We start from the raw sequence: 23,658 nt of genomic DNA, 5'->3' as shown, positions 1-23,658 counted from the left end.
TTTATTGGCTGGATTCGAATGCCAATATGGGCAGATGTGCACTGTAGGCCGTGGTGCGAGACCACTGGACCATCCAAGGCCACACAGAGGTGGTTTTAATCACATTATCACATGATTATTTAATCACATTAACAGGGCTGTATGGCTGCTCCAACCCATTAACATGGGCTGTATGGCTGCTCCAACCCATTAACATGGGCTGTATGGCTGCTCCAACCCATTAACATGGGCTGTATGGCTGCTCCAACCCATTAACATGGCAGCCGAAATGAAACTCACACGAGCCGCTGAGGTTGACGCAGCCAGTGAAATCGAGCCCTTAGTGTCAGTTTTTGACGCCCCTTCTCTCTGGGCAAGAAGAAGAAACAAACCTCAGTGTTTCAGTGGCGTTTTTCAGGTTGGCTATGAGGCTGTTCCACTGTTGCATCTTTGGTTGTGTTGCGACAGGTACTGGGGCCTCGCATGGCTCCGGGGAAGCCAGGACCTCTGTCAGGGCCTGGGCTGGTTCTGTCAGGACCTGGGGTGGGTCTGTCAGGACCTGGGTGGGTGGATCTGTCAGGACCTGGGATGGGTCTGTCAGGGCCTGGGTGGGTGGATCTGTCAGGACCTGGGGTGTGTCTGTCAGGACCTGGGTGAGTGGGTCTGTCAGGACCTGGGATGGGTCTGTCAGGGCCTGGGTGGGTGGATCTGTCAGGACCTGGGGTGAGTCTGTCAGGACCTGGGTGGGTGAGTCTGTCAGGACCTGGGTGAGTGGGTCTGTTAGGGCCTGGGCTGGGTGTGTCAGGGCCTGGGTGGGTGGGTTTGTCTCCTGGTGACAGTGCATGCTCTTTATGGCTGCTCTCATCCGGTGGGCCAGGGTCTCCTCGGCAGCCTGCATCCTGTCCTCCAGAGTCACCTCAGAGCCCTCCGGCCTAACATGACACACACACACACACCCACACTATTAATGGGGAGCCAGTTAAGTGCTCTCAGCAACTATTGGGGAACTAGGTTGAGATTGAGAACGACAAATCTCTCTATCATATAGAAACGAAATGCCACGGGTCCCCTGACGTGTTAGGAGGTCATTAGGATGTCTGGTGTGTGTGGTGCTGGAAGCCTCATCGCTCACCCCAGGCTGTGAGTGACCTCCCCAGCGCCGGCGGGCACAGACCCCCGGCAGAGCTCCTTCAGCAGGTCTAGGTGGTGCAGGTTGCTGGTGCCCATCCCCGTGTTCAGGATCTCGGCGTGGACGTTGTACTCGTTTATGGATATCTTCAGGCCTGGCAGACGGGTGGTTCTCACCTACAGACATGCCACACAAGGGTTAGGCTAGGAGTTCAGTTGACTTTGAAATGAAGTAGAGATAACTCTGGGTTATCAAGTTGCTATAGTGCTAAGTGTAATGTAAAGCCTACCATGGGATCAACAAAGACGGTGTTTCCCAGACACAGAACGACCTTGGCTTGGTGATGCAGGCCTTTGATCTTCTGACTGAGGAGAGATGGTGAGCCCAGAGTGGGTAAGTTACACCCTTGGAATGTCATTGTATGATGTTCTTCTACAGCAGGGGTAGCCAACACGGTGCCCGCGGGCACCTGGTCGCCCACAAGGCCAACGCTGAAGAATATAACAATGTTTGCGCGACTGTGCAGGCGCAATGCGAGAGAGTTTTTGCAGGGTGAGATGTCTGCAGATGAAAGTAAGCAAGTTGAAAGGTTAGCAAATATAATTGCTGAGTGTTCTGACAGAGAACGTTGGTTCAAATTGGTCGTTATTATTGTGACTAGAAAGTGTCTGATTATAGTTCCATGGTGTGAATAGTGTCAAAGAACTAGCAAGCTAGCTAGCTGGTCTGCTCATCTCCGTCTCTTTTGTACATAGATTTGCGAATCGTGATACTCGAGTCCTGTGACTGTACTGACCTTGGGGTTCCAGTCCACCTCAGCGTCGACGGGCTTGGCCCGGCACACAACCATCTCCACGGCCTGGGGAGGCAGGCTGTGGAACTGAGCAGGCAGCTGCAGCAGCTGGTGGGCCTTCGTCTCCTGCTCGCGCCCCTCGTCCAGGAACGCCACCGTCACGCTGGAGAACAGACACCCGGCCGCCTCTGGCACCGAGGTCACCCGCACTCTGACAGAGACGAACGTCTCTCAGAGGAGCCGCCTCTTTGTTGTCTAAGCACAGAAACACACTCAAACAGGACTTCTCTCTGAGTCACCCGATTGTTGACATTGAGAACATCGTTTCATAGCTGAAATTTGTTCATTTGTATTCATGTTGGGTTTGGTGGGGGGGGGTGGGGTTCTGACCTATGATAGGCTTCTTCTTCTTGTACTCCATAGAGGCCTCCCTCTAGCACCTCCTTGGCATACAGCTTCTCCTTGGCGTAGTGAGAGACCATCTCTGCAGCCAGGCTCTCATAACAGTCGTCTTTGTTGCTCACAATGCGGCCATAGAGGGAAGCGGTCTTGATGTGCAAGGGCAAAACCTTGGATGACAAATAGGTAAAAAAGGGAAATATTGCGAGTGTACATACACAGATAAGCATGTTACAGTTAGAGGTTCATCTCATTGTGGAAGATAGACAAGCACCCACTACCACCCAAATAATATACTCTGAATGACATTTGGACCATAGTCAAAAATGTGGTGAATCATAAACTATGATTCACCACTATAGTTCCTGAGTCTTGATGATGAAGTGGGCGGTCCTGTTTAGGGCTGATGCTGTGTCGATAAGGACAAACACTACTGTCCCTGCAACAGAAAGAAAGTAATTAAGCATTACAGAATTCAGTTCCACTTCACCTTTCTTCAGACGCATACCTACGAGCAAAATAGCCAAATCCAGGGTTCAGCTAATTACAGTTGCATCTTAGCAGATTATTAATGTCAAATCAAGTACATTTTAGGTCAATCCGTCCATATTCTAAACACTGACTTGCAGAAGCCGAAGCTCTTGAGGTAGCTGCAGAAGGGCCTGTCAGTCTTCTGCTCCTCCTGGGTCTGCAGGACCCCCTGGGCGAAGTGGAGCAGCTCGGGGGGCAGCGATGCCTCGGTGCGCTTCAGGTAGCGCATGACCCCGATGACGTGACGGGCGTTCCTCTCAGACAGCAGGAGGACTGACTTCAGGGGGTGGGATGCACCCTTCTTGTCCTGTTGAAGAAAAGCCTTTGGTGAGTCCAGACAGCAATCTTGAGGTTGAGAAAGCATACCCAATACAATCATGGTGCTGGGAAATGGGGCACATTTCTCAGACGTTTGCAAAGCAACAGGTATAATACGCAAATTAAAAGACCTGTGAACTGGGGGGGCGCTAGTGAGTAGTGGATGGAGTAGACGTGCTTTCGAGAGCTCCTCTCCGTTCTGCCCTTATCTATGATGGGCCGTATCAACACGATCAAGATGGTATCGCCCCCTAGATTTTTTATATTTATTTCAGAATCTCCCAATCTTCCTCACTTCAGCATTTTTTAAGAAGTTGGACTCCATTATCTTTCCATTTGTTTGGGGATATAAAGCTCATCGCATATCGAAAGCACATCTGCAAAAGTCCAAAACTGAGGGAGGATTAGGCCTTCCTGTATTTCGTAACTATTTCTGGGCAGCCAACGCTAGGGCTTTGTCTTACTGGCAATGGGGTTTCCCAGGTGAGGCCCATCTGTATCCACTGACCATCTGAGCGAAGCCTGGTCCTTAATATCGAGGTGACTGACGACAAACAGTTTAGCTAGAATCCAATCTTGATCAATTAATGTCAGGTACAAATTGATCCAATTCAAAGTCATCCATAGACTCCACTATTCAAAGACATTACACCGAATTTATCCATCGGTTTCTCCACTGTGTGACAGATGCAAAAATGCAGATGGGTCTCTAGCGCATCTTTTCTGTCTCGGTCCTCATTTGCAAAAAATCTGGTGGTTTTCCAGGGTCTATGGAAGGGACATTCCCCCTGATCCTGAACTGGCACTCTTTGGATGTTCAGAGACTGCTTCCAACTATACGGCTGAGGAACGGTCGGAATGAATGAATGGTATTGTTGCTGCTAAGAAAATTATTCTATTGGATTGGAAATCACCTCCACCTCCCTGCTTCCAGAAATGGCTCTACGGATTAATCAGTATCATGCAGATGGAGAGAATACGCTTCTACAACTCTAAAGTTCCCAATAGATATTTGAACATATGGGGTCCAATTATTGACTCTCAAAGTGTATTCAAATGTTTGATTATATCCTGTAGTGATGCAAGCCTGTACACTTTTTTATTTTTACTTTTACATTTTACTCTTTACTTGTACCCTTGTAATACCTGACGATGTTGCATTTTGGGAATTGCTTTGAACCAAATCATACTAGACATGTATGCCTGGCAGTTTGTTGTTTGTTAGTTCGTTTGTTTGTTTGTCTTGTGTATAAAATAAAATAAAAAAATGACCTGTGAACTCAGTATGCTTGTGAAAGGAGTGGAGGGTAGCTGGTCTGTCCTACCTTGTCAGAGAGGTTCTGGAAGTTGTCAGACATGCAGAACAGACGGCTGCCAAACAGTTTAAGGGAGCTTGGGAAGCCGTAATGCACGACACACGTAGCATCCCTGATGCCCAGGGCCTTCAGACACTCATTGGTGGTGACTGGAATACAGGGGAAATACAGGGAGACATTTGTTGAATGTTATCAATAATATGAAATTGACAAGATTTAAATGTCAAATAATTAATTGATTTAATTTACCCAGAATGACATGAGTGCCAAGTCCAATGTCCTTCCTCCACTGCTCAATCACAAAGTCAAACTGGTATGTTAAACCCTCATGAGCTTTCAGGGAGAATGCAGATGTGCTGGTCACACCCTGAATGACAGATACAAGGAGGGAAGATCAAATAGATGTAGTTAAAAACTGTATTAATGTTTGGTGACAGTGTTATGTAGGAGAAATTGTCCAATAGAGTTATTCTGTGATATTGTTATTATTTTATACTACAGTTGTATGAGTCGAGAAATGTGTTGACCAAATGTGACAATATGAAAAATCCAATAAAATACAGATTATATAAAAATAAAAAAAACATGTATTAATTAATGACCAATTATTATTTATGTATTTATTATACTTCTACAGTACTTTTTCTCCAAGATAGTGATTTATATTTTGCATGACAAGATACACGTTTACAAAGGTAAATGCTAAACTAAAATGGCACAAACTAATTGTTACAATATTCAGGAGACGTGTAGACATCGGCACAGTGAGCAGACATACGAAATGGCATAACAATCACTGGTCAAATGGCTGAAAAAAATGCCTTTTCAATGGTAGGCATAACAAAGCCATAACTAGGCAACTGGTGATACATCAATAACAACAATGGTCTTTTGGTTCTTCCACTACCCCTGCAATAGACAGTCTCCCAATATAAGGTTGCAAAAATGAAAAAAACCTCTTCACACAGGAGAGTGTTGTACCTTAAAGACATGCTCGACCTCCTCTGCAGAGTTAGCGATAATGAGGGTCTTCTGGACCACCTCAGGGTTGAAGTCTAACGAACCAAGCAGCACTGAGATCTTTGTGCATTCCAGACACAACAGGATCATCTGTGGGGAGAAAGATGAGGGAAACATAATCTCAAGTGATTGAAGACTGTAAGATTTAACCAGGAATAGCAGATTTTTTGGGGGATCTGTACACCAATTGATTATGCCAAATAAAGTATGTTTATGACAACACTAGGACACATGGGGTTTGATAGTTGTACCCAACTGTCTTGTGGAGACCCTCTACCCCCATAACCCTTTGATACCAGGACCCAGTTTGCCTTGCATGAAATGAAACTGTGATTAGGACTTCCCAAGGGATAACATGTCTGTCTTTTTTGTACAGATATAGGCAGTTAATACCCACATGTGTTTTAATTCAGCCTTTGAGCCACAAAAACATTATTTTACACGAAGGCCTAAGCATAAATGTGTGATTTATAGTCCTTAACACCCGATGTTGCGCATAGGCAACATTAGCATTTCAAGTGGTTATACCTTTGACAAAACATTTAAATAATAAAAAATGTATACGGGCAACTCTATGAGCATTTTGCATCCATTGAATTTCACAAACGCACTCTTTTGTGTTTACAGACTTGCGATGTCCACCATTTTTCAGAGAAAACTTGATGTAATCATAACAATCGGCCACAAAAAGGTGGTAGAACATTTTATTAGGATCTCTTGCTCAAGAAAATAATTTACTTTTGTGAATTGATCGTGTACAGACATGTCATCAAGTGTTTAAAGTAGGGCTGTCAATGTTAACGTGTTAACACTCCCGATTAATCCGTAAACTTTAGAAAAATGTAACGCAAATTAATCATACTTCATATTACCAAATTCTACTAAGATGCGTAGCATCGATCCTGCTACCTCGCGCATGCTAAGCGAGCGCTCTACCATTCCTCTCACAAGGCCAAAGTGATCTCAAGAGCAAAAGGTATACTTTAACCTGTGTCCTTCTTAGTTTATGTAGGAGCTATAAAAGTATACTGTATTCTGTGATAGCAATTCGAGAATGAAAATAACAGTGATGGGTTTGAAGAAAAAAACTGTCTGAAAGCAAGAAGCAGACTTCTTCTAGTCTTCGGAGACTACGTCTCCGCTTGCTGAAGTACTAAAAGTCGGAACAGCGCCACAAAACGAACTAGTGGTCGAAGACATAAGAGTTTCAGAGTAACTCTTCCCGACTCCGGAGGTCCCTGGTTCGAGACCGGGCGGGAACAACGTTAAACATTTTAATCAAGTTAATCACAATAATAGGCTGTGATTAATCACATGTTTAAAATACTAGTATTTACTTGTATTTTTGGGGGGAGATAAAACAAAAACAACTGCATGGCATACTGGTTAGAGGAATCTGTTATTTGTTTTACTTTATTATAACATTTCTTAGTTTTGATGATTTCTAAATAAGATTAGAATCTCTTAAATGTGCAGAGTAAAAGAGTCTCAAGCTATGCAGTCAGAATTGCACTTAACTGCCAAACCTCAGACTGCACCCGTCTGTTCTCGCCTGAATTCTAGTCGGTTGACTCAAGCCCTATCGTAAGTAACTGCTCCGCCTCAGAGGTGAAAGGAAACGGAGCAGTTACTTACGATAGGGCTTGAGTGGTTGCCTATACAGGGTATATACAGGAATCTTGAGGTTAATTTCAATACCTTTCTAAGACTTTTTAAAGACCGTGTCAATATCCAGACCTCACCGCCACTTGGAGCTGTAACCGTTTACATCAGTGACACCTTTAACTTAACAGTTTTAGTTGTAATAGACACTAGACCACTATCATACAACACCATTTCCGGTTCATCTTTGTTTTTTAATAGAACTAATAAATTCCCAAACTTTTACTAAAAGTTTTTAGGACTCAACTCTTTGGACAGAGTCTAATTCAGAAAAATATCTACAAGATTCAAGACCTCATAAAATCGTGATAAGACTTAATACTTATTAAGGGTCTTGATTTTCCCCAAATTGATTTATCAACTTTTAATACTTTTCAAGACACCGCGGATACCCTGCTATATGCAACCTCAAAGGTTAAGCTGACCTGGTGCACGTTGCCGTAAAGTGCTGCCTCCTCGGTCACTGTGATGATGATGCAGGGGTTGATCATGTGGTCTGCCAGGAGCCCCACCATCTGGCTGCTCCAGCGTTTGCCCACGGTGATGATCTGCCTGGGGCAGGAAGCCCGCTCGCTTCTGTCGGTCACCTTCTGGAAGTGCTGCAGAATGGTGGCCATCTGAGAAGGAACAATGCAGTCAGAGAACACTCATAGGGAGATGGTGTTGGCAAGGCTAGTTTACTTGTACAGCACATTTCAACAGGGGCAATTCAAATAACTTTTCATATAGCATTAAAAAATACAGAACAAGGAGGAAAATAAATAGATACACATTTAACTATATAATAAGACAATGAATAAAAAGATATAGATAAGTGTTATTACTGCAACTGTAATCAAGCACTGCTTTTTGGTTATCTGGTATTGCCTTCAGACATTTTGAACCTGCTGGTTATTTTAGGCTTCAGTCATAAGCATAAAATGCCCTTCAAAAGGTACATAGAACATAATTGAATGAATGATTATGTTAATTGTAGTTATTGATCAATAGGAAAAATATATCATATATAATGATAACGTTTTTTGGGCATATCGCCCTGCCCTAGTTGACAGACAGTCCTCCACTGCATCAGGCGGTTGTTCCTCTTTAACTTAGTGAACTCCATTCTAAACATCATAAAATCATGTCTCTCTCTCTCTCTCTCTCTCTCTCTCTCTCTCTCTCTCTCTCTCTCTCTCTCTCTCTCTCTCTCTCTCTCTCTCTCTCTCTCTCTCTCTCTCTCTCTCTCTCTCTCTCTCTCTCTCTCTCTCTCTCTCTCTCTCTCTCTCTCTCTCTCTCTCTCTCTCTCTCTCTCTCTCTCTCTCTCTCTCTCTCTCTCTCTCTCTCTCTCTCTCTCTCTCTGACCTCGTCTGGGGCCTGTGAGTAGAGCAGATCCACCTCGTCCAGCACCAAGTGACACAGCCGCAGGAACATAAAGCAGTGGAAGGCCATCAGACGCACCAGGCTGAAGGGAGTGGTCACAACCATCTGGCCTGGAGACAGAAGGGTTAGGGAATGAGGGAATGACATATTCAAATATCCAACAATATACTATACAGTCAATTGTTGGAATTAGGTATTTTTGCTCTAGACCCAGGGTGCCCAATCTTTTTTGAACCAAGATCTACTTTTCAAGTAGCCACACACACACACACACACACACACACACACACACACACACACACACACACACACACACACACACACACACTTCCCAGCCTGCATAGTAAACGCACAGGGGTTAATTGCCTTGCCACATGCAAGCGCCCTCCTGACCTTCCTATTGCAAGCCGGCCTCTCTAACCTCTAGGCTACCTCTCTAACCTCTAGGCTACCGGCCTCTCTAACCTCTAGGCTACCGTCACCCCCACCGCCGCCCCCCCCCAATGTTGTAATTCAACCCCCCCCCCCCAAAACAATTTCTATGACTTCAACTAGAGCAAGTCTAATAGAGCCCCCGAGACAGTAGGCTTACAGTTCTTCTGGATCTTGATCGTCTTGGCTTCGTCCTTCCCTAGTCCCACCAGTGCAATCATGGGGTGAAGGGACTGGGCAGTCTGGCATTCCTCCAGCCGGTCAAACACAGTCTGGGCCTTCTCCCACCCCGGGCACAGGATCACTGCTATGGGCTGGGGGGGGGACACCAGACGACAACAACAACAACACATGGGTATCTTCACTCACCACTTGATCGTTTTACTATGGATTTGTAGTAGTCCAGAAAACCACATCTAAAAATCAGCCTTCTGATAGCATGGAAAGTACTGGAGTTGGAACAATATTGTTCTATTGTACATATTTTAGCTAGTTTTAGGCTAGTCTGTTAATAACACAGACACTCCTACATTGACACTATGGAGACAGGCTTGAGCTTCCATCCTCCAGTCTGGTGTGTGTGTGTGTGTATGCGTGTGTGTGTGCTGGGCTCACCCCGGTGTGTGAGGAGAGGGTGCTGTAGCCTGAGGACAGCTGCATGTGAGCCAGTAACGGGGGGAGGTAGGTGAGGGGCTCGTCTGCGCTGCGGGAGATGAGGACCGTGTCACAGCCCCAGGCGACTGCTGGCCAGCAATAGCTTTCAGCCACCGACGGCCTAGTGAACTTCTGTCTCACTAGGATCTGGAGAGAACACATATGACACATTCTAATGCTTTGGTCCTCATGTCGGGATCCGATGTAATGATCTGACTTTTCTTTCGAAAAATGTGAATACATTTCCGCGTTGTTGAAAATCAATGACACACACGTCGCTAGTCAACTAACACAGCTTGTTTTGTGAGCCTGCTAACAATGTAAAGTAGTGTTATAGTTAACTAGATAGCAGTGGAAATTACTCACCGGCAATCCATTGCCTTGCAGTATTTTGGCTTGACTAGCGAGTTTGTGTTGTGATTCTCAACAACGTTGAAATGTAGTGTTTCAAAAGAAAAGTCCGAACACTTTGATTGGTTGCCGACATGCGGACCAATGATCAGACTGTGTCACATATATTATACACATTCGTCACCACAACATCTGACTTAGACAACTGACAATCAATGAATGTGATTTCACATCTTCCAGATCACATGTAGAAACCCTCATTCAATATTTTTATTAATATCAAATTGTTACAGCCGTAGTGTGTTGCAGGGCTTAAAGTGGGAAAAAATCCTGTGCCTGAAACTTTTTCTTGGGGAGGGGGGTCACAGTTTGAGATATTGGGAGAGCGGGTACAGAAGACAGCTTCTTTTCTCAATGTTTAAATGCATTAATACTATTTTATAGTCAATACAAAATATATGTCTCAATGTTAAAATGCATTAATACTGTTTTATACTCAATACAAAATAAAATAATATATTTAGATGTCTTTAAAAGAACAAACTGATTAAATCACTTAAGGCCAAACTGATTGCATCACTTATCAAGCCACTATCACTATAACAATAGATCAATAGATCTACATCAAGTAGAATACTGATGACTAGTGACCAGTCAAGACCATTGGACTCCAGGATATCTTTGAGCTCCTGCATGAGGGCTGACGAGTTGGCGATGTTTACTTTCCTGCTGACTAGGTGTTGTGTTGTTACTTTGGCCAGATCCTAAAAAAATCGAACAAGGACATTGAGGATTTTGTCCATGTTAAGATTAGTAGCTTTGTCGATATTAATTGAAAACGTTGCTTTTTTAAGCTTTTCACACAGCCGTTTTTTCAATTCCGGGACAAAGGCCATGTGTGTTTAAATAGCTGGCGTGCTGATTGGAAACGGACAGCTTTGTCAGTGCATTTTTGTCTTCTGATAGCTTCTTGCACAAATCGACGAGTGGCTGAGCCATTGTGAAAGACAGATCATGTTCAGCTATAAACGCGCACACTCGGATCTTTTGCTCGCAAACACGGTCGGCCATTGAAGATGAAGTGGTAGGCTACCTGAAGCCGTCGCTCCCGGCAAGGTTGTTGTATGAGCAAGGTTTAAGAAACTTGGCTTCCATTTTAATAGACTCTTACTAAAGTTAGCGAGATAGCGGGCTGCTAAAAGCGAACGTCTCTACAAGCTAAAGGCCAATACACACAGCGTGCAATTTTTGTTGCACCACAACATTCGATTTTGAAGTTTGAATGGAAGTCTATGAGAAAATCTCATCCCAACGCATACGGCCCCGATTTTAATCGCACCGCGAAAATTCGATTCCATTCGTGGATGAATGGGACAAAGCACACGGCGTGCAAGTTTTGTCGCACTGTCAAATTTTGCAAATTTTGTAAAAGTTTGTGGTGCGACGGATTATTGCATCACAATGGGACAATTGGGAAAACTTCAACTGGTCTATCTAAATTAATTGAGTCACTCATAACGGGGAGAGAGACCACTGGAGCTAGCATCAAAACACTAGTCTGTTGTGTTCAATAATGGAGACTGAACTCAGAGCTTCAAGTTGGAACGTGTACTCCATTTAATCAAACACGAGTCTAACACAAAACGTAATACGGCACATGTCGTAAAGCCCAAACTGTCGTAAACACAGACGTAACATTTCCCCCCCCCTCACACAACCTAGGTGTGATACTCAGTCATGTAATCACGCAAGTGCTCGGGCCTGTTGCGTGCTCGAACCAGACGTGGCTCTGGTGCAGCCACAGCCACTGGTGGCGGCTCCACGCCTTGGGGCTGAGCCTGGTAGGCCGGGGTTGCTGCTTCATCCAACCGTGCGGCTGGCAAGACTGTGGAAGAGGCCACACTCAGCGCTGGGCCAGGGGGAGGCTGCACCTTACGCAGGCGGGTAGCATGCCAGCGAGTGCCGTCGGCGAGCCTAAACGAGGCCGGGCCAAGCTGTTTGCTGACCTGGACAGGGTCAGACCAAAACGACTGGAGTTTGTTGTCCCGATGAGGTCGTCGGATCCTGACCCAGTCCGACACAGCGATGACAGGTGGCCTAGCACGTCTGGCCCTGTCGAAACGATCCTTCATCAAGCGCTGGTGTTTGGTGACTGTGGCTTGAACTGGATGGACCGGGGGCTGAGCTAGTATAGGGCGGAGCCTATCGAGAGGCAGCTGGAGCTCCCGCCCCAGCATGAGGGAGGCTGGGGAGACTCCTGTAGTGGCGTGTCGCGTGGCCCGATAATGCAACAGCGTCTGGAGGAGGCTGGTGGTGAGCGTGCACCCTTGTGCCAGGTGGGCCCTGATGCCATTCTTCAGGGTTTGGTTCAGCCGTTCCACCCCCCCGTTCGCAGCAGGGTGGTAGAACGCTGTGCGGATGTGGTGGATCCCTTTACCCACTAGATAGGAGGACAGTTCATGGGAAACCATTTGAGGACCGTTGTCAGTCGTGATCCTCTTGGGCAGGCCCCAACGCGCAAACAGAGCGTCGAGAATGTCGATCAGCACCTTTGCTGTGACCGAGCCCACAGGTGTCACCTCTGGCCACTTAGAGTGGAGGTCGTAGGTCACAACGAGAAAACGCTGGTGATGTGGTACCCCATGCAGCTCGCCGCAGATATCCAGTTGCAGGTGCTCCCAGGGTTGAGATGGCCAGTCCAACGGCTGCATGGGCGGGGGTGGAGCTGGAGCCCTGGTCTTACCACTAAGGAGACAGGCAGTGCAATCCTTGACCAGGGTTTCGAGTTCCCTGTCGATGCCTGGCCACCACACAACCTCACGACAGCGCTGTTTGAGCCTGACTATGCCCAGGTGACCCTCGTGCGCCATAGCAAGGATACGCGCCTGAAGGACACCTGGGACCACAGTGCAGAACCCGCGAGCGACACAGGTGTCATTCCAAACCGACAACTCCTCCCTGATCCTGGAGTAAGTGAGTAGCTCGTCAGGTACTCTTACCGGCCACCCTTGCGTGATGTAGGTTGAGAGTGTAGAGAGGGTGGGGTCATCGGCTGAGGCATCCCGGAGCTCCTTCAGCGACACCGTCTCCTGAAGGGGTGTGTGGAGGAGCTGGACGAGGTCATGCTCAGCCTGGTCCAGTCCGGGGGTCAAGGTTGGGGCTGTGGGTGGGCTGGGGATTGCGCGTGATAGCAAGTCGGCTACCACGTTGTCTCGTCCTGGCGTGAACTGTAGCCGATAGTTGTACTGTTGCAGGCGGTCGGCCCAGCGGTGGAGGCGGAGTGGCTTGTGACCGGTGCCAGACGTGGCCAGGAGGGTGATGAGGGCCTGGTGGTCTGTCCTCAGTGTGAATAGCCGTCCATAGAGGTACATGTGCCAGCGCTCACATGCCCAGAGGCATGCTAGGGCCTCTCGCTCCCCCACCGAGTACTTCTGTTCCGTGGGGCTGAGAGCACGGGAGGCGAAGGCGATCGGTCTCTCCACCCCCCCTTGCAGCTGGGACATCACCGCACCAATGGCTGTGGCAGAGGCGTCGCACGTGACAAGAGTGGGGCTGGCCAGGTCGAAATGCGCCAGGACCGGTGGCGAGGTGAGTTGGGCCTTCAGGAGGCGTACGGCGTCTGAGCAGGCAGACGTCCAGAGCCAGGGCTCGTCATGCTTCAACAGCTTCCGCAGCGGTGTGGTTGTGGCCGAGTACTGTGGCAGGAAACGGAGGTAGTACGCCGTCATGCCTAGAAAGGAGGCCACCTGAGCGGCTGTGGTGGGCTCCGGGACATGATGGATGGCCTCGGTGTTCGAGTGCAGCGGGTACGTGCCATCAGCTGAGAGGCGGAACCCCACAAAGTCGATGGCTGGGGCGGCGAATACACACTTCTCACCATTGAGTGTCAGGTGATGCTTGGCCAATGCACTGAACACACTGTGGAGACGCTCGTCGTGGCTCTCGACGGTGGCCCCGTGAACCACGATGTCATCAAGATAGATGGCCACACCTGGGATCCCAGCGAAAATGGAGGCCATGATCTTTTGGAAGCAGCTGGGGGCGGAGCTTAAACCGAAAGCCATGCGTTTGTAGCGGAAAACCCCTCTGTGAGTGATGAACGCTGTGAGGTTGCGGCTCTCGGGGTGTAGTGGCACTTGGAGGTAACCCTGACGGAGGTCCAGTTTAGAGAACACGCTGGACCCGTAGAACTGGGCGGTGAGCTCCTCTATCGTTGGCAGGGGGTATTTGTCAGGGATGATGGCCTTGTTTACCGCTCTCAGATCCACGCAGATGCGCAGCCCCCCAGACTTCTTCTTCGCCACCACCAGGTTGGAGATCCAAGGCGATGCGTTCACCTGCTCAATGATGTCGCTATCGAGCATGCTCTGTAGTTGAGAGGAGATGTCATCGCGGAGAGCCAGGGGGGAGCGGCGGAGGGGCTGTATAACAGGCATCACTGTAGGATCTAACAGAGGCTGGTGGGCAAAAGTGTCGAGGCAGCCTACACCGCTGAACAGCGCAGGCCACTGTTGCTGCCAGGGGGTGGAAACGGTGTGAATCTCTGAGCCAGCTGTGTCTAGCAGGGTGAAACCGAGGGCGTTGAACAGGTCGAGGCCTAACAAGTTGGTCCCGTGGCGTGCAACGTTGAACCTGAAAGCCGGCAGTGTCCTCTCCCCGTACTTCACAGGCAGCTGAAAAGAGCCCACAATGTCAATCTTAGAGTTGGCATAGCCACGCAGGGTGGTGGAGGGCAACCCCAGGGGCACATGGGAGAAGAACTGTGTATAAGTCGTCAAGTTCACAAGGGACACTGTGGCTCCAGTGTCTAGGAGGAGCGGCAGAGTGACATCACCAACCACCAACGAGCATGTTTTGAATGGCGCTCTTCCTGAGCTGACATTATGGATGACTGTGGTAGGTGACTGGGAAGCTCTAGCTGGGGCAGACCTGCAGACCTTGTGAAAGTGGTTTAGTCTCCCGCAGTTGGAGCAGGTTTTACCACGGGCTGGGCATGTCTGAGCTCTTGAATTGTGTGCAGAAGAGCCGCAATTCCCACACGGCTGGTGTGGCTGGTCGCGTGACCGAGAGGCCAGTAAAATGCTCTCCCCGCCGCTGGTTGCACTCACGTGGAGGAGGGGCACCTGTAGGCTGTGCGCGCCCTCTGCCGGTGAGCTGGGAGAGGCTGAAAAACTAACTGCACATGCTAAAGCTGTTTCAACCTGGACCGCCATGTTCAGAGCTGCTGATAATGTAAGTTCATCATTTTCCAGTAACAGTCTTTCCCTAATCTTGTCACAGTTCGTGTGCAAGATGAGTTGGTCTCTTATCATCTCGTTCTGCAATGCCCCGAACTTGCATAAGCTCGCCAAGCCCCGCAGATCAGCCACATACTGTGTCACTGTCTCACCTGTTCGTTGGTGTCTTCGTCCGAATATGACGCGGCGGAGAAGAGCGCTTTGTGGAGGGGCGAAGTGTTCCTTCAATAGTTCCACAGCGTCTGTGTATCTCGCCGCAGTGCCAAGAGTTCCAAACACGCGCTGACCCTCCGTTCCCAGGCAGTGCCGCAGCAGCGCGCATTTCCTCTTGTCTGATACATCCTCCAAACCGGCGGCTAGGATATATGTTTCGAAAGAGGAAATCCAGCGGCCCCACGGAATCGGTGGTTCTGCCGGGACTGCTAGGAAAGGAGGGGGTGTTGGTAGAGAACAATCAGCCATCGCTCGTCGCCAATGTTGTGTTCAATAATGGAGACTGAACTCAGAGCTTCAAGTTGGAACGTGTACTCCATTTAATCAAACACGAGTCTAACACAAAACGTAATACGGCACATGTCGTAAAGCCCAAACTGTCGTAAACACAGACGTAACATAGTCTATTAGGGTACTGTACTGTTATAAACTGTTTAATAACAGCTTCCAATACAAACGGAACCAAATTAATTGTAACAGTTGTTTGTTTCTACCTGGCCCTGGCTAACAAACAAAGAGGTGGCTAGCTGGCTAGCTAACATTTCGGAGCTAGCATCAAAACACTAGTCTATTACGTTACTGTACTCTTATAAACTGTTTAATAACAGTTTCCAATACAAACGGAACCAAATTAATTGTAACAGTAGTTTGAAAAACATTAGTGCAACATACATAATACATACATGCAATTTCAAAGTACAAATATAGTGTTGTCAGGGCTTGACATTAAGCTTTTTCAGTGAATTTATCTATAACTTTGCATACCTGCATTCTTATGAATATGTTGTTTTTGTTTTTGATGAAATACGTGCTTTAGGGAGGGTATTAAGTTATTTAACATGATGGCATGTATTACATGTGAATAAAATATTACTAAAAAAGTATTATCATTGTTGTTATTTGTATTTTGTACTGTGCAGCCAAAAAGGCTATCGTAAATCTTTTAGCAAGTAACGTTATTTATACTTATAATATATACTATACTACAGGTGCTGGTCATATAATTAGAATATCATCAAAAAGTTGATTTATTTCAGTAATTCCATTCAAAAAGTGAAACTTGTATAATGTATACTGTATATATTATATTAGTTTACTCAAAGATCTACGATAGCACGGGGTTGCCAGATTTCTAATCTAGCACGACTGAATGACCAGCCAAATTGTACACACGTTGTATAGACACTGTCCACTGAAAACCGGACATCTGGCAACCCAAAATTAATATTTACTCTACTGTACGTGTATGTAATTTACCGGTAACCTGAATGGATGAAATGGATGACGAAAAGCTCATAACTTGTCAACCAGTCAACCTGACATCTTCAATTGTGGATGGAGCAATCATCTATTTTTTTTTTTTTATTATTTGTTTTTCAGATTTTATCCCTTTTTCACCCAATTTGGTAGCCAATTTAACCCAACTTAGCATCCAATTATCCCCTGCCTATTGCATGGGATCCGCCGCACGACCCCGTGGCCGGCAGTCCCAGAGGAGGGCGCCAGGCAGACTAGGCTGACTGGCTCCTCGAGCCCAGTACCGTTATTCCGGCACCCAGGGGGCGGTGTTGCGCGACGGATCCTAGTCCAGAAATACTCCTATACCCCCCTCGGAAGCGGCCGGCCAATATGCCGCTTCCCGTGTGCCTCGGCCATATCTGGATCTGGCGAGCCGGGATACGAACCCCGGCCCCGGTGGGCAGCATGCACTAGCGGCCAGTGCGTAGACCGCTACACCACCGCGGGGCGTAGCAATCATCTATTTTAACGGTTTGACAGTCAAGGGCAATATATGAACATCACCATCAGCCAGCCACTACACCTAGCCCACAGCTGCCACTATACACATTACTAGATCTACGAATTACTGCATGCATGATTTATTTCCGTGTCATGCCACATAGCTACACGGCACATCTCACATACAAGACGCCTATATTACATAATAATAACAATCGAGCATGTAGGCACAATATTGTAGCGCGAACGCAGGAACATTCGCTGCCGTGTAGTGGTGAGCACCCGGTCTTGCTGATCGCCCCTTGTAGTGGAGTTGTGTGGTGTCCTATGGCCTCGTGTCGGCCCGTATGGTTATGCTGTGGCTCGATATGAGCGTGCTTCTATGTGTGGCTTTATGAGCGTGCTGTGGCTCCAATAGAGCGTGCCTTTTTTGTACACTGTTTGTAATGGTAATTAGGGAAACCAGCTCTAACTTATTGAACTATGCCGTCCTCCGAATCTATGTCCGGCTGATCATCGCCCATAATAATAAAGTGGCTTTTATAATACACCTTTCTGGCTGTGTGTTTTGTGCGCTCCCTCTCCTGACATTTTACCAATACCCCTAAATCAGGGGACCCACATATTTTATCACAATATGTCCAGTTGTATCTTGTAGAAATTGTGGAAGCAAGGCAAGCAATATTGGTAGAGCCTATTGTAATCAGCCTGCCTGGTCCGACTACGTAACAATAAAGTAACAATTGAGAATGGAATGTTGTGGTGCAACAAAATTGCATCGCACGCCGTGTGCATTGGGATGAGATTCTTTATGATTTTCTCATAGACTTCAATGGTGTGAGTTGAAAATGGAATTTTGCGGTGCAACAAAATCGCATCGCACGCCGTGTGCATTGCAATCGAATGTTGTGGTGCAACAAAAATTGCACGCCGTGTGCATTGGCCTTAACATTACACTCATTCAAACTTCTTAAGGCCCGCCCCACTACTCTGCCTCCGATTGGCTAGAAGTCGTTGGTTGGCTTGAGCAATGTGATACCATTGGTAGGCGGAACTGTCTCTTTGCTGAAGATGACTCTTTAAATTACGATGTAAAGAAATAGCATGTGATTTTATTTTATTTTATTGCTCAAAATTCCCCCGTGCCGCCGGAGAACTTTAAGCCCTGCAATATAGCAACATTCTTCAGGATTTCATGCACATTCTACAGCCAGAGACAGATTACATTACATTCTTGTAGCACCTGAAAATGAGAACCCCATATTGCTGCGAGAGACAGACAGACACCACAGTCACACAGAGTTCCCCAACCCTCCATAATGTTATTCATCTTTTTTCCTCCTCCCTCCACCCTTCCTCCATCCTTACGTTTGGTTCTTGCTCTGGAGCTCCTGTAGCTCCGCTCTGGGCTCCAGCTCCTGTTCAGCCTGATTTCTTTTCAGCTTCTCTAAACGATACTGCAACTGGTAGATTTGGGCTTCTATTAAGGGGGGGGCGACAATTAGAATGCAGGAAGCTCAGTATAAGTAGTAGCACCTGGAGATATAAAAGCAATTTTCATACAATAGCACAAATAAAATCAACCTGATGGATTGCTTAAATAGCAGAGAAATGCATACCTCTCTATGTGATAGTGGTGCTACTGTTAGCCAATTCTCTCTCCAGCTCATCCCTCATGTCTCTCTCCTGGGACAGCTGCCTCTGCAGCTTCCTCAGTCTGAACTGAGGAGTGTTCATCAGATCCTGCAAGGGAGAGCTGAAGAGCATAAAAGTATTTGCAAAAATGTCTGCAGTGTACAGTACATGGGTGATTTAATTCATCAACACTAAATTCAAATGTAATTTGGCAATACCCATGCCTCGGAACAGGCAATGTACCTAGAGTCTGAGTTGCCGTTGTACCCATTTCAACAACCCCAAAATGACATGATCACAGTAAATGGAAAAGTATACCTGACTGAGGAGGAGGCCACAGTGTGGAGCTGCATGAACTGGACCCTCTGTTTGCGGTTGAAGACAGGCGACTCATCATCCGTGAAAGAGGAGGCACTAGACCCCCATCTACTAGCAAAGGCTGAAACATTTGAGAGAGAGAGAGAGATACTTGCTGTTATTTCAGAACTCTGTGCAGACCACTGCAGGGGCAGTGTTGTTGAAATATGAATATGAAACACAGAAAAATGTTGTGACTTCCTTTTCCTTTTCTTCAGATACTTCTCCAGATCACTGCTCACAGAGGCCGTTCTCGTCGTCCACAACAAAGCGAAGCATGGTGACAAGCTCAAGCTAAGGGATAAGGAATGAGCCACTTATGTATTTACAAATATAACTTATAAATGACATGCTACAGTATGGAACTGTCATTTAAAAACTGCTTTAAATGCTGTGGTTACTTAGGTCTACAATAATGAGGCCCTGTCCCCTACCTCAATGTTATGCCCCAGTGTGTGAAGGGTATAATGATCATTATACACAGCATGGTGGAGCAGCAGTAGAACCACCTGAGAAAACACAACAGGTATGATTGAGCACACAGGGTGACCCCACTAGTAGTAGCGATGCTCTAGTTCTGTCCAGTTCTGTCCGTGAGTGTGGATTACAATTCTGAAACTTGGTCTGTGGTGGTTGATATTTCTCAGATGCATTAATATGCTTGCCTTGCTGTGGGATCATGTGATGTTATAAGGGATTGGGACAGTCAGATTGTGCCTGGAAAATCAATAACTGTCATTTATGCAGTGATAAAGCAGATACCTTTGATAGCTCCATCTCTAGGTTTACACCATTACTGAGATTTTCCCAGGAGACCATAGCTCCGTGGTCTGAACTGTACCTGCAGTCTCCTGAAAAATAGATAGAAGGAGAGACATGTGGAGAGTTATGAGGAAGACTGACGGAGAGAGGGAGCTGGCCATCTGGGGAAATTAAGTAAAAGACTACGGCCCAAATTACACTGGAAGCGTCAACCTCGCCTTACCTCAGCGGCGTGTGAGTTTCATTTAGGCGCCCATGCTAATGGGCTAGAGCTCTCACGTGCACCTCATGCTGGCTCCTCCGACTCGCTTGCTATAGAGTCAGAGTCTCGCCTATTTTTCACGTGTGAGGCCGACGTGAAAATTATCTTAACCAGCAACATAGACTACAGTTTCAATGTCTACATCTAAATATGTCTAACTTTTTTTTAAATCAATACTTCCGCTATCTGTTTCAAAGCAGAAACCCCAGGTAGACTATAATCATATTATGTTAATAAGTTAAAAGAACATCATGCACCATGAAGGGCAGTATTTTTCCAGTGATTTCTCCCTCTCTCTCTGTGTTCGGTAGTTTGGTTATTCTCTTGCCACGGCAACATTGTGACAGTATACATTTCCATCTTGCTTATGTTGAGATCGAAGTCGCATGAAATGACATGTCGTTGGCACGATCGCAAAATATTAAAACCAATAACATTCCTGTGGAAATGGACATGCTCTGAATAATTTGTCCACTACTCTTTCTAACGTTCTCTCTCTTGCTCACACACACATACACACTTTCTCTTTGCTTCTCTCTGTGTTTCCCTGTCTGTGTGTGCATGACTGCGTTTTGCTTATAACCATTGCACTTTTTGCATCGCTCATTAAGGATGGATAACAGTAGAGACTGAACCCAGAACTATTCATAGTGAAATAGTTTGGACTATTGTAACGGTCTCCTTTCTGGTCTTCCGAAGAAAGCGATTGGCCAGCTGCAATGAGTCACAGCGAGAGTTTTAACCAAAACAAGGAGACAAGCTCATATAACTCCTATTTTAGAGACTACACTGGCTTCCTGTTAAGTTCAGGATAGATTTCAAGATCCTTCTGCTTGTTTATAAAGCTCTCACTGGCACAGCACCAGAATATCTGAAAGACCTTTTGCTAGCATATCAGCCCAATAGAGCTCTCAGGTCTTCTGATGGTGGTTCTCTGTGTACCACATGTACAAAAGAAGAGATTTGGTCAATCTGAATGTACAAAGATAGGCCTGGCTGTAGCAGCTACGCATTAGAGGCGTAACAAAAAACATGGGCAGTAGGGAAGACAGAAAGTTCTGCAAAATTCTGCCACGCACACACAGCTAACGCAGCCAGTGTAATTTGGGCATAACAAGGTGCAAGGCATTTGTATTTTGAGTGGACAATCTAACCAGACAGATTAACCTAAACTGCTTCTCTTATCCTTGAAAAGTAGTTAGATAAGTAGTCAATTGCACTTGGAAAAGACTGCAAATGAAGCTTAACTGATTAAGTTAAGGCAACGTATTTAGAAGTGTGCCCCACCTTGAAGGAAGTCAGAGAGCAAGCTCAACCGCGCCTGAATGGGCTGGTCCAGGCAGGACTGAGGGGTCTCCACTCCCTTCCTGTTAGGGAGAAAGCTATCAATAAAGACAAGCACAACACACAAGATCATCTGCACAAAAAGACCCAGATACATGGCTGACTGCTGTGCAGATACATCAGAGAGAATGGAAGCCACACACATCCCCCAAAAAACACACATACTGTGTAGAAATGTCTACCCTACACATAGGGTGCAGAAACTTGGGCACCCCTGGTTTTAATGTCTGTTACAATTAATCTCCAAGTGATTGAAAGCAAACCTGAAAGTTAAACATGACACCTTTCCGCACATTTTAAAGAAAGGTTTCTTTTTATTTCAATGTTTTGTTTTTCTCATTTCTCATTTTTTAAAAAGGAAAAGGGCCCTGTGCAAAGGTTTGGGAACCCTTTTGGATTATTCTTTGTTACCTTTTGAGAAGATGATTACTAAGGCCCAGACCAAGGTGATTCAGTCGTTAGGGCTTCAATGAGTCAGGTGAATATAATTCCAGGTTGAACTATATATTCTGAAGTAACTCCATGCCTTCTAAAGCCTGACTGTGGTGGCTGTTGTGTCTGGAGTTAAAAACCATGGGTTCCTCTTAACAGTTGTCCAAGGATATCAGAATGAAGAGACAGTTCACTTCCACCATCAAGGAGAAGGCTACAAAAAACTCTCGCAACGTTTCAAACTACCCATTTCCACTGTCAGAAACATCATGAGAAAATGGAAAATAAATGGAACAATTGAAGTCACGGCAAGATTTGGAAGACCAAGAAAAATGTCAAATAGAATGGCCCGAGATCTGGTGAGAAATGCTCAGAAGAGCCCACACATCACTGCAAAAGATCTGCAAAAAACAGTAGGAGACACCGGTCTAGTTGTTCACAGGACGACAGTACAGCGTACCTTAAACAACAAAGACCTACATGGCAGAGTTGCCAGAAAGAAGCCTTTCCTACGACCTCAACACAAAATGAAGCGTCTGAAGTATGCAAAAGAAAACCTTGAGAAACCTGAAGCCTATTGGAACAATGTGCTTTGAACTGACAAAACCAAAATTGAACTTTTTGGCCACAACCAAAGAAGGTATGTTTGGAGAAAAGGGTGAAGCATTTGTAGAGAAGAACAGAAAGACTCTTAGCTGGCTACAGGAAGCATTTGCAAGCTGTTATAGTTGCCCTAGGAGAGGGGGGGGGTCTCCTTAACAGCAGAAAGAAATTAAAGTACCGTCCGCGCTAAAGGGAAACTTGTCAAAAATCGACGGCACCTTTTTGTGTTTTAATTAAATTAGTATTTAACATTCTGTTTTAATGAGTTTGTATTGCTTTTTTGCTATTATGGTGTATCGGTGGTGACGTGTGTGAGGACAAGGAACAGGGCACCAAGCGCACCAGACCCAAGCTATTGGTGGTCTCTCTCGGAGTTAGAGACAGGAACTCTACCTTCTTGCTGGTGATTTCAATATTCATGTAGATAACTCAGAGGACAACAAAGCCAAAGAACTCTCTGTTCTGTTAGATGTTTTTGAACTTCAACAACATGTGAACCTCCCTACTCATAATCGAGGTCACACTCTGGACCTTATCATCACCAAAGGCCTAGATATTTCAAATGTTGTTGTAACTGACATTGCCCTGTCTGACCACTGTTGCATATTCTTTGACGTATCTATCTTTCCTGTTATTCAAACTATGTCTAAAACTATTTCCAAACGATATATCAATGAAAAGACCAGTGCACTATTCACACAGGCCTTTTCCCTAGCCCCCCCCCCCCCCCCCCCAAACTTCTATTCCAACCTCAGTAAATGACCTTCTACACGATGTCAACTTAAAAATCACAAAAACCATTGATGATATTGCACCCATTAGATCCAAATGCATCTCTGGTAAGCAAAAAGCTCCCTGGAGAACTGCCCCATCCGTAAAGACCCAAAAAAGAGAATGTCGTAAAGCAGAGCGCAGATGGAGAAAAACAAACCTTCAAGTCCACTATGATATCTATAAAGAGAATCTTCAGAACTATAACTTAGAAATAAGAAGTGCCAGGCAATCATTTTTCTCTAAGATCATAAACAATAACATCAATAATGCCCGCATCCTTTTCAGAACTGTTGACAGACTAACAAATCCCCCAACACCCATTGCTCAGGAAGTTCACTCAACTAGTAAATGCA

The 23,658-nt window shown here is 46.1% G+C and overlaps 1 protein-coding gene across 1 annotated transcript in view; it reads right to left on the bottom strand.

The window, feature by feature from the left end:
- LOC308164323 (putative ATP-dependent RNA helicase TDRD12) overlaps positions 1-23,658 on the bottom strand; it is a gene marked incomplete at both ends in the record, with an annotated part of 39,784 nt that overhangs the window by 7,233 nt on the left and 8,893 nt on the right. Inside the window, 19 exons of the mRNA XM_080538443.1 lie at positions 372-538; positions 719-911; positions 1,112-1,284; positions 1,398-1,473; positions 1,882-2,112; positions 2,292-2,470; positions 2,655-2,739; positions 2,924-3,138; positions 4,475-4,614; positions 4,715-4,832; positions 5,447-5,575; positions 7,573-7,764; positions 8,492-8,619; positions 9,102-9,255; positions 9,557-9,742; positions 19,095-19,197; positions 19,563-19,637; positions 19,970-19,979; positions 21,440-21,534. Coding sequence (XP_080394569.1) covers positions 372-538; positions 719-911; positions 1,112-1,284; positions 1,398-1,473; positions 1,882-2,112; positions 2,292-2,470; positions 2,655-2,739; positions 2,924-3,138; positions 4,475-4,614; positions 4,715-4,832; positions 5,447-5,575; positions 7,573-7,764; positions 8,492-8,619; positions 9,102-9,255; positions 9,557-9,742; positions 19,095-19,197; positions 19,563-19,637; positions 19,970-19,979; positions 21,440-21,534 — 2,649 coding nt within the window. The remainder of the gene's footprint in view (positions 1-371; positions 539-718; positions 912-1,111; positions 1,285-1,397; positions 1,474-1,881; positions 2,113-2,291; positions 2,471-2,654; positions 2,740-2,923; positions 3,139-4,474; positions 4,615-4,714; positions 4,833-5,446; positions 5,576-7,572; positions 7,765-8,491; positions 8,620-9,101; positions 9,256-9,556; positions 9,743-19,094; positions 19,198-19,562; positions 19,638-19,969; positions 19,980-21,439; positions 21,535-23,658) is intronic.

The sequence above is a fragment of the Nansenia antarctica genome, assembly GCF_963989245.1.
Source record: "Nansenia antarctica genome assembly, chromosome: 8".
NCBI classification, from domain to species: Eukaryota; Metazoa; Chordata; class Actinopteri; order Argentiniformes; family Microstomatidae; genus Nansenia; species Nansenia antarctica.
The sequence above is the reverse complement of the archived record's forward strand: the minus strand, read 5'-3'. Positions and strand labels throughout refer to the sequence as shown.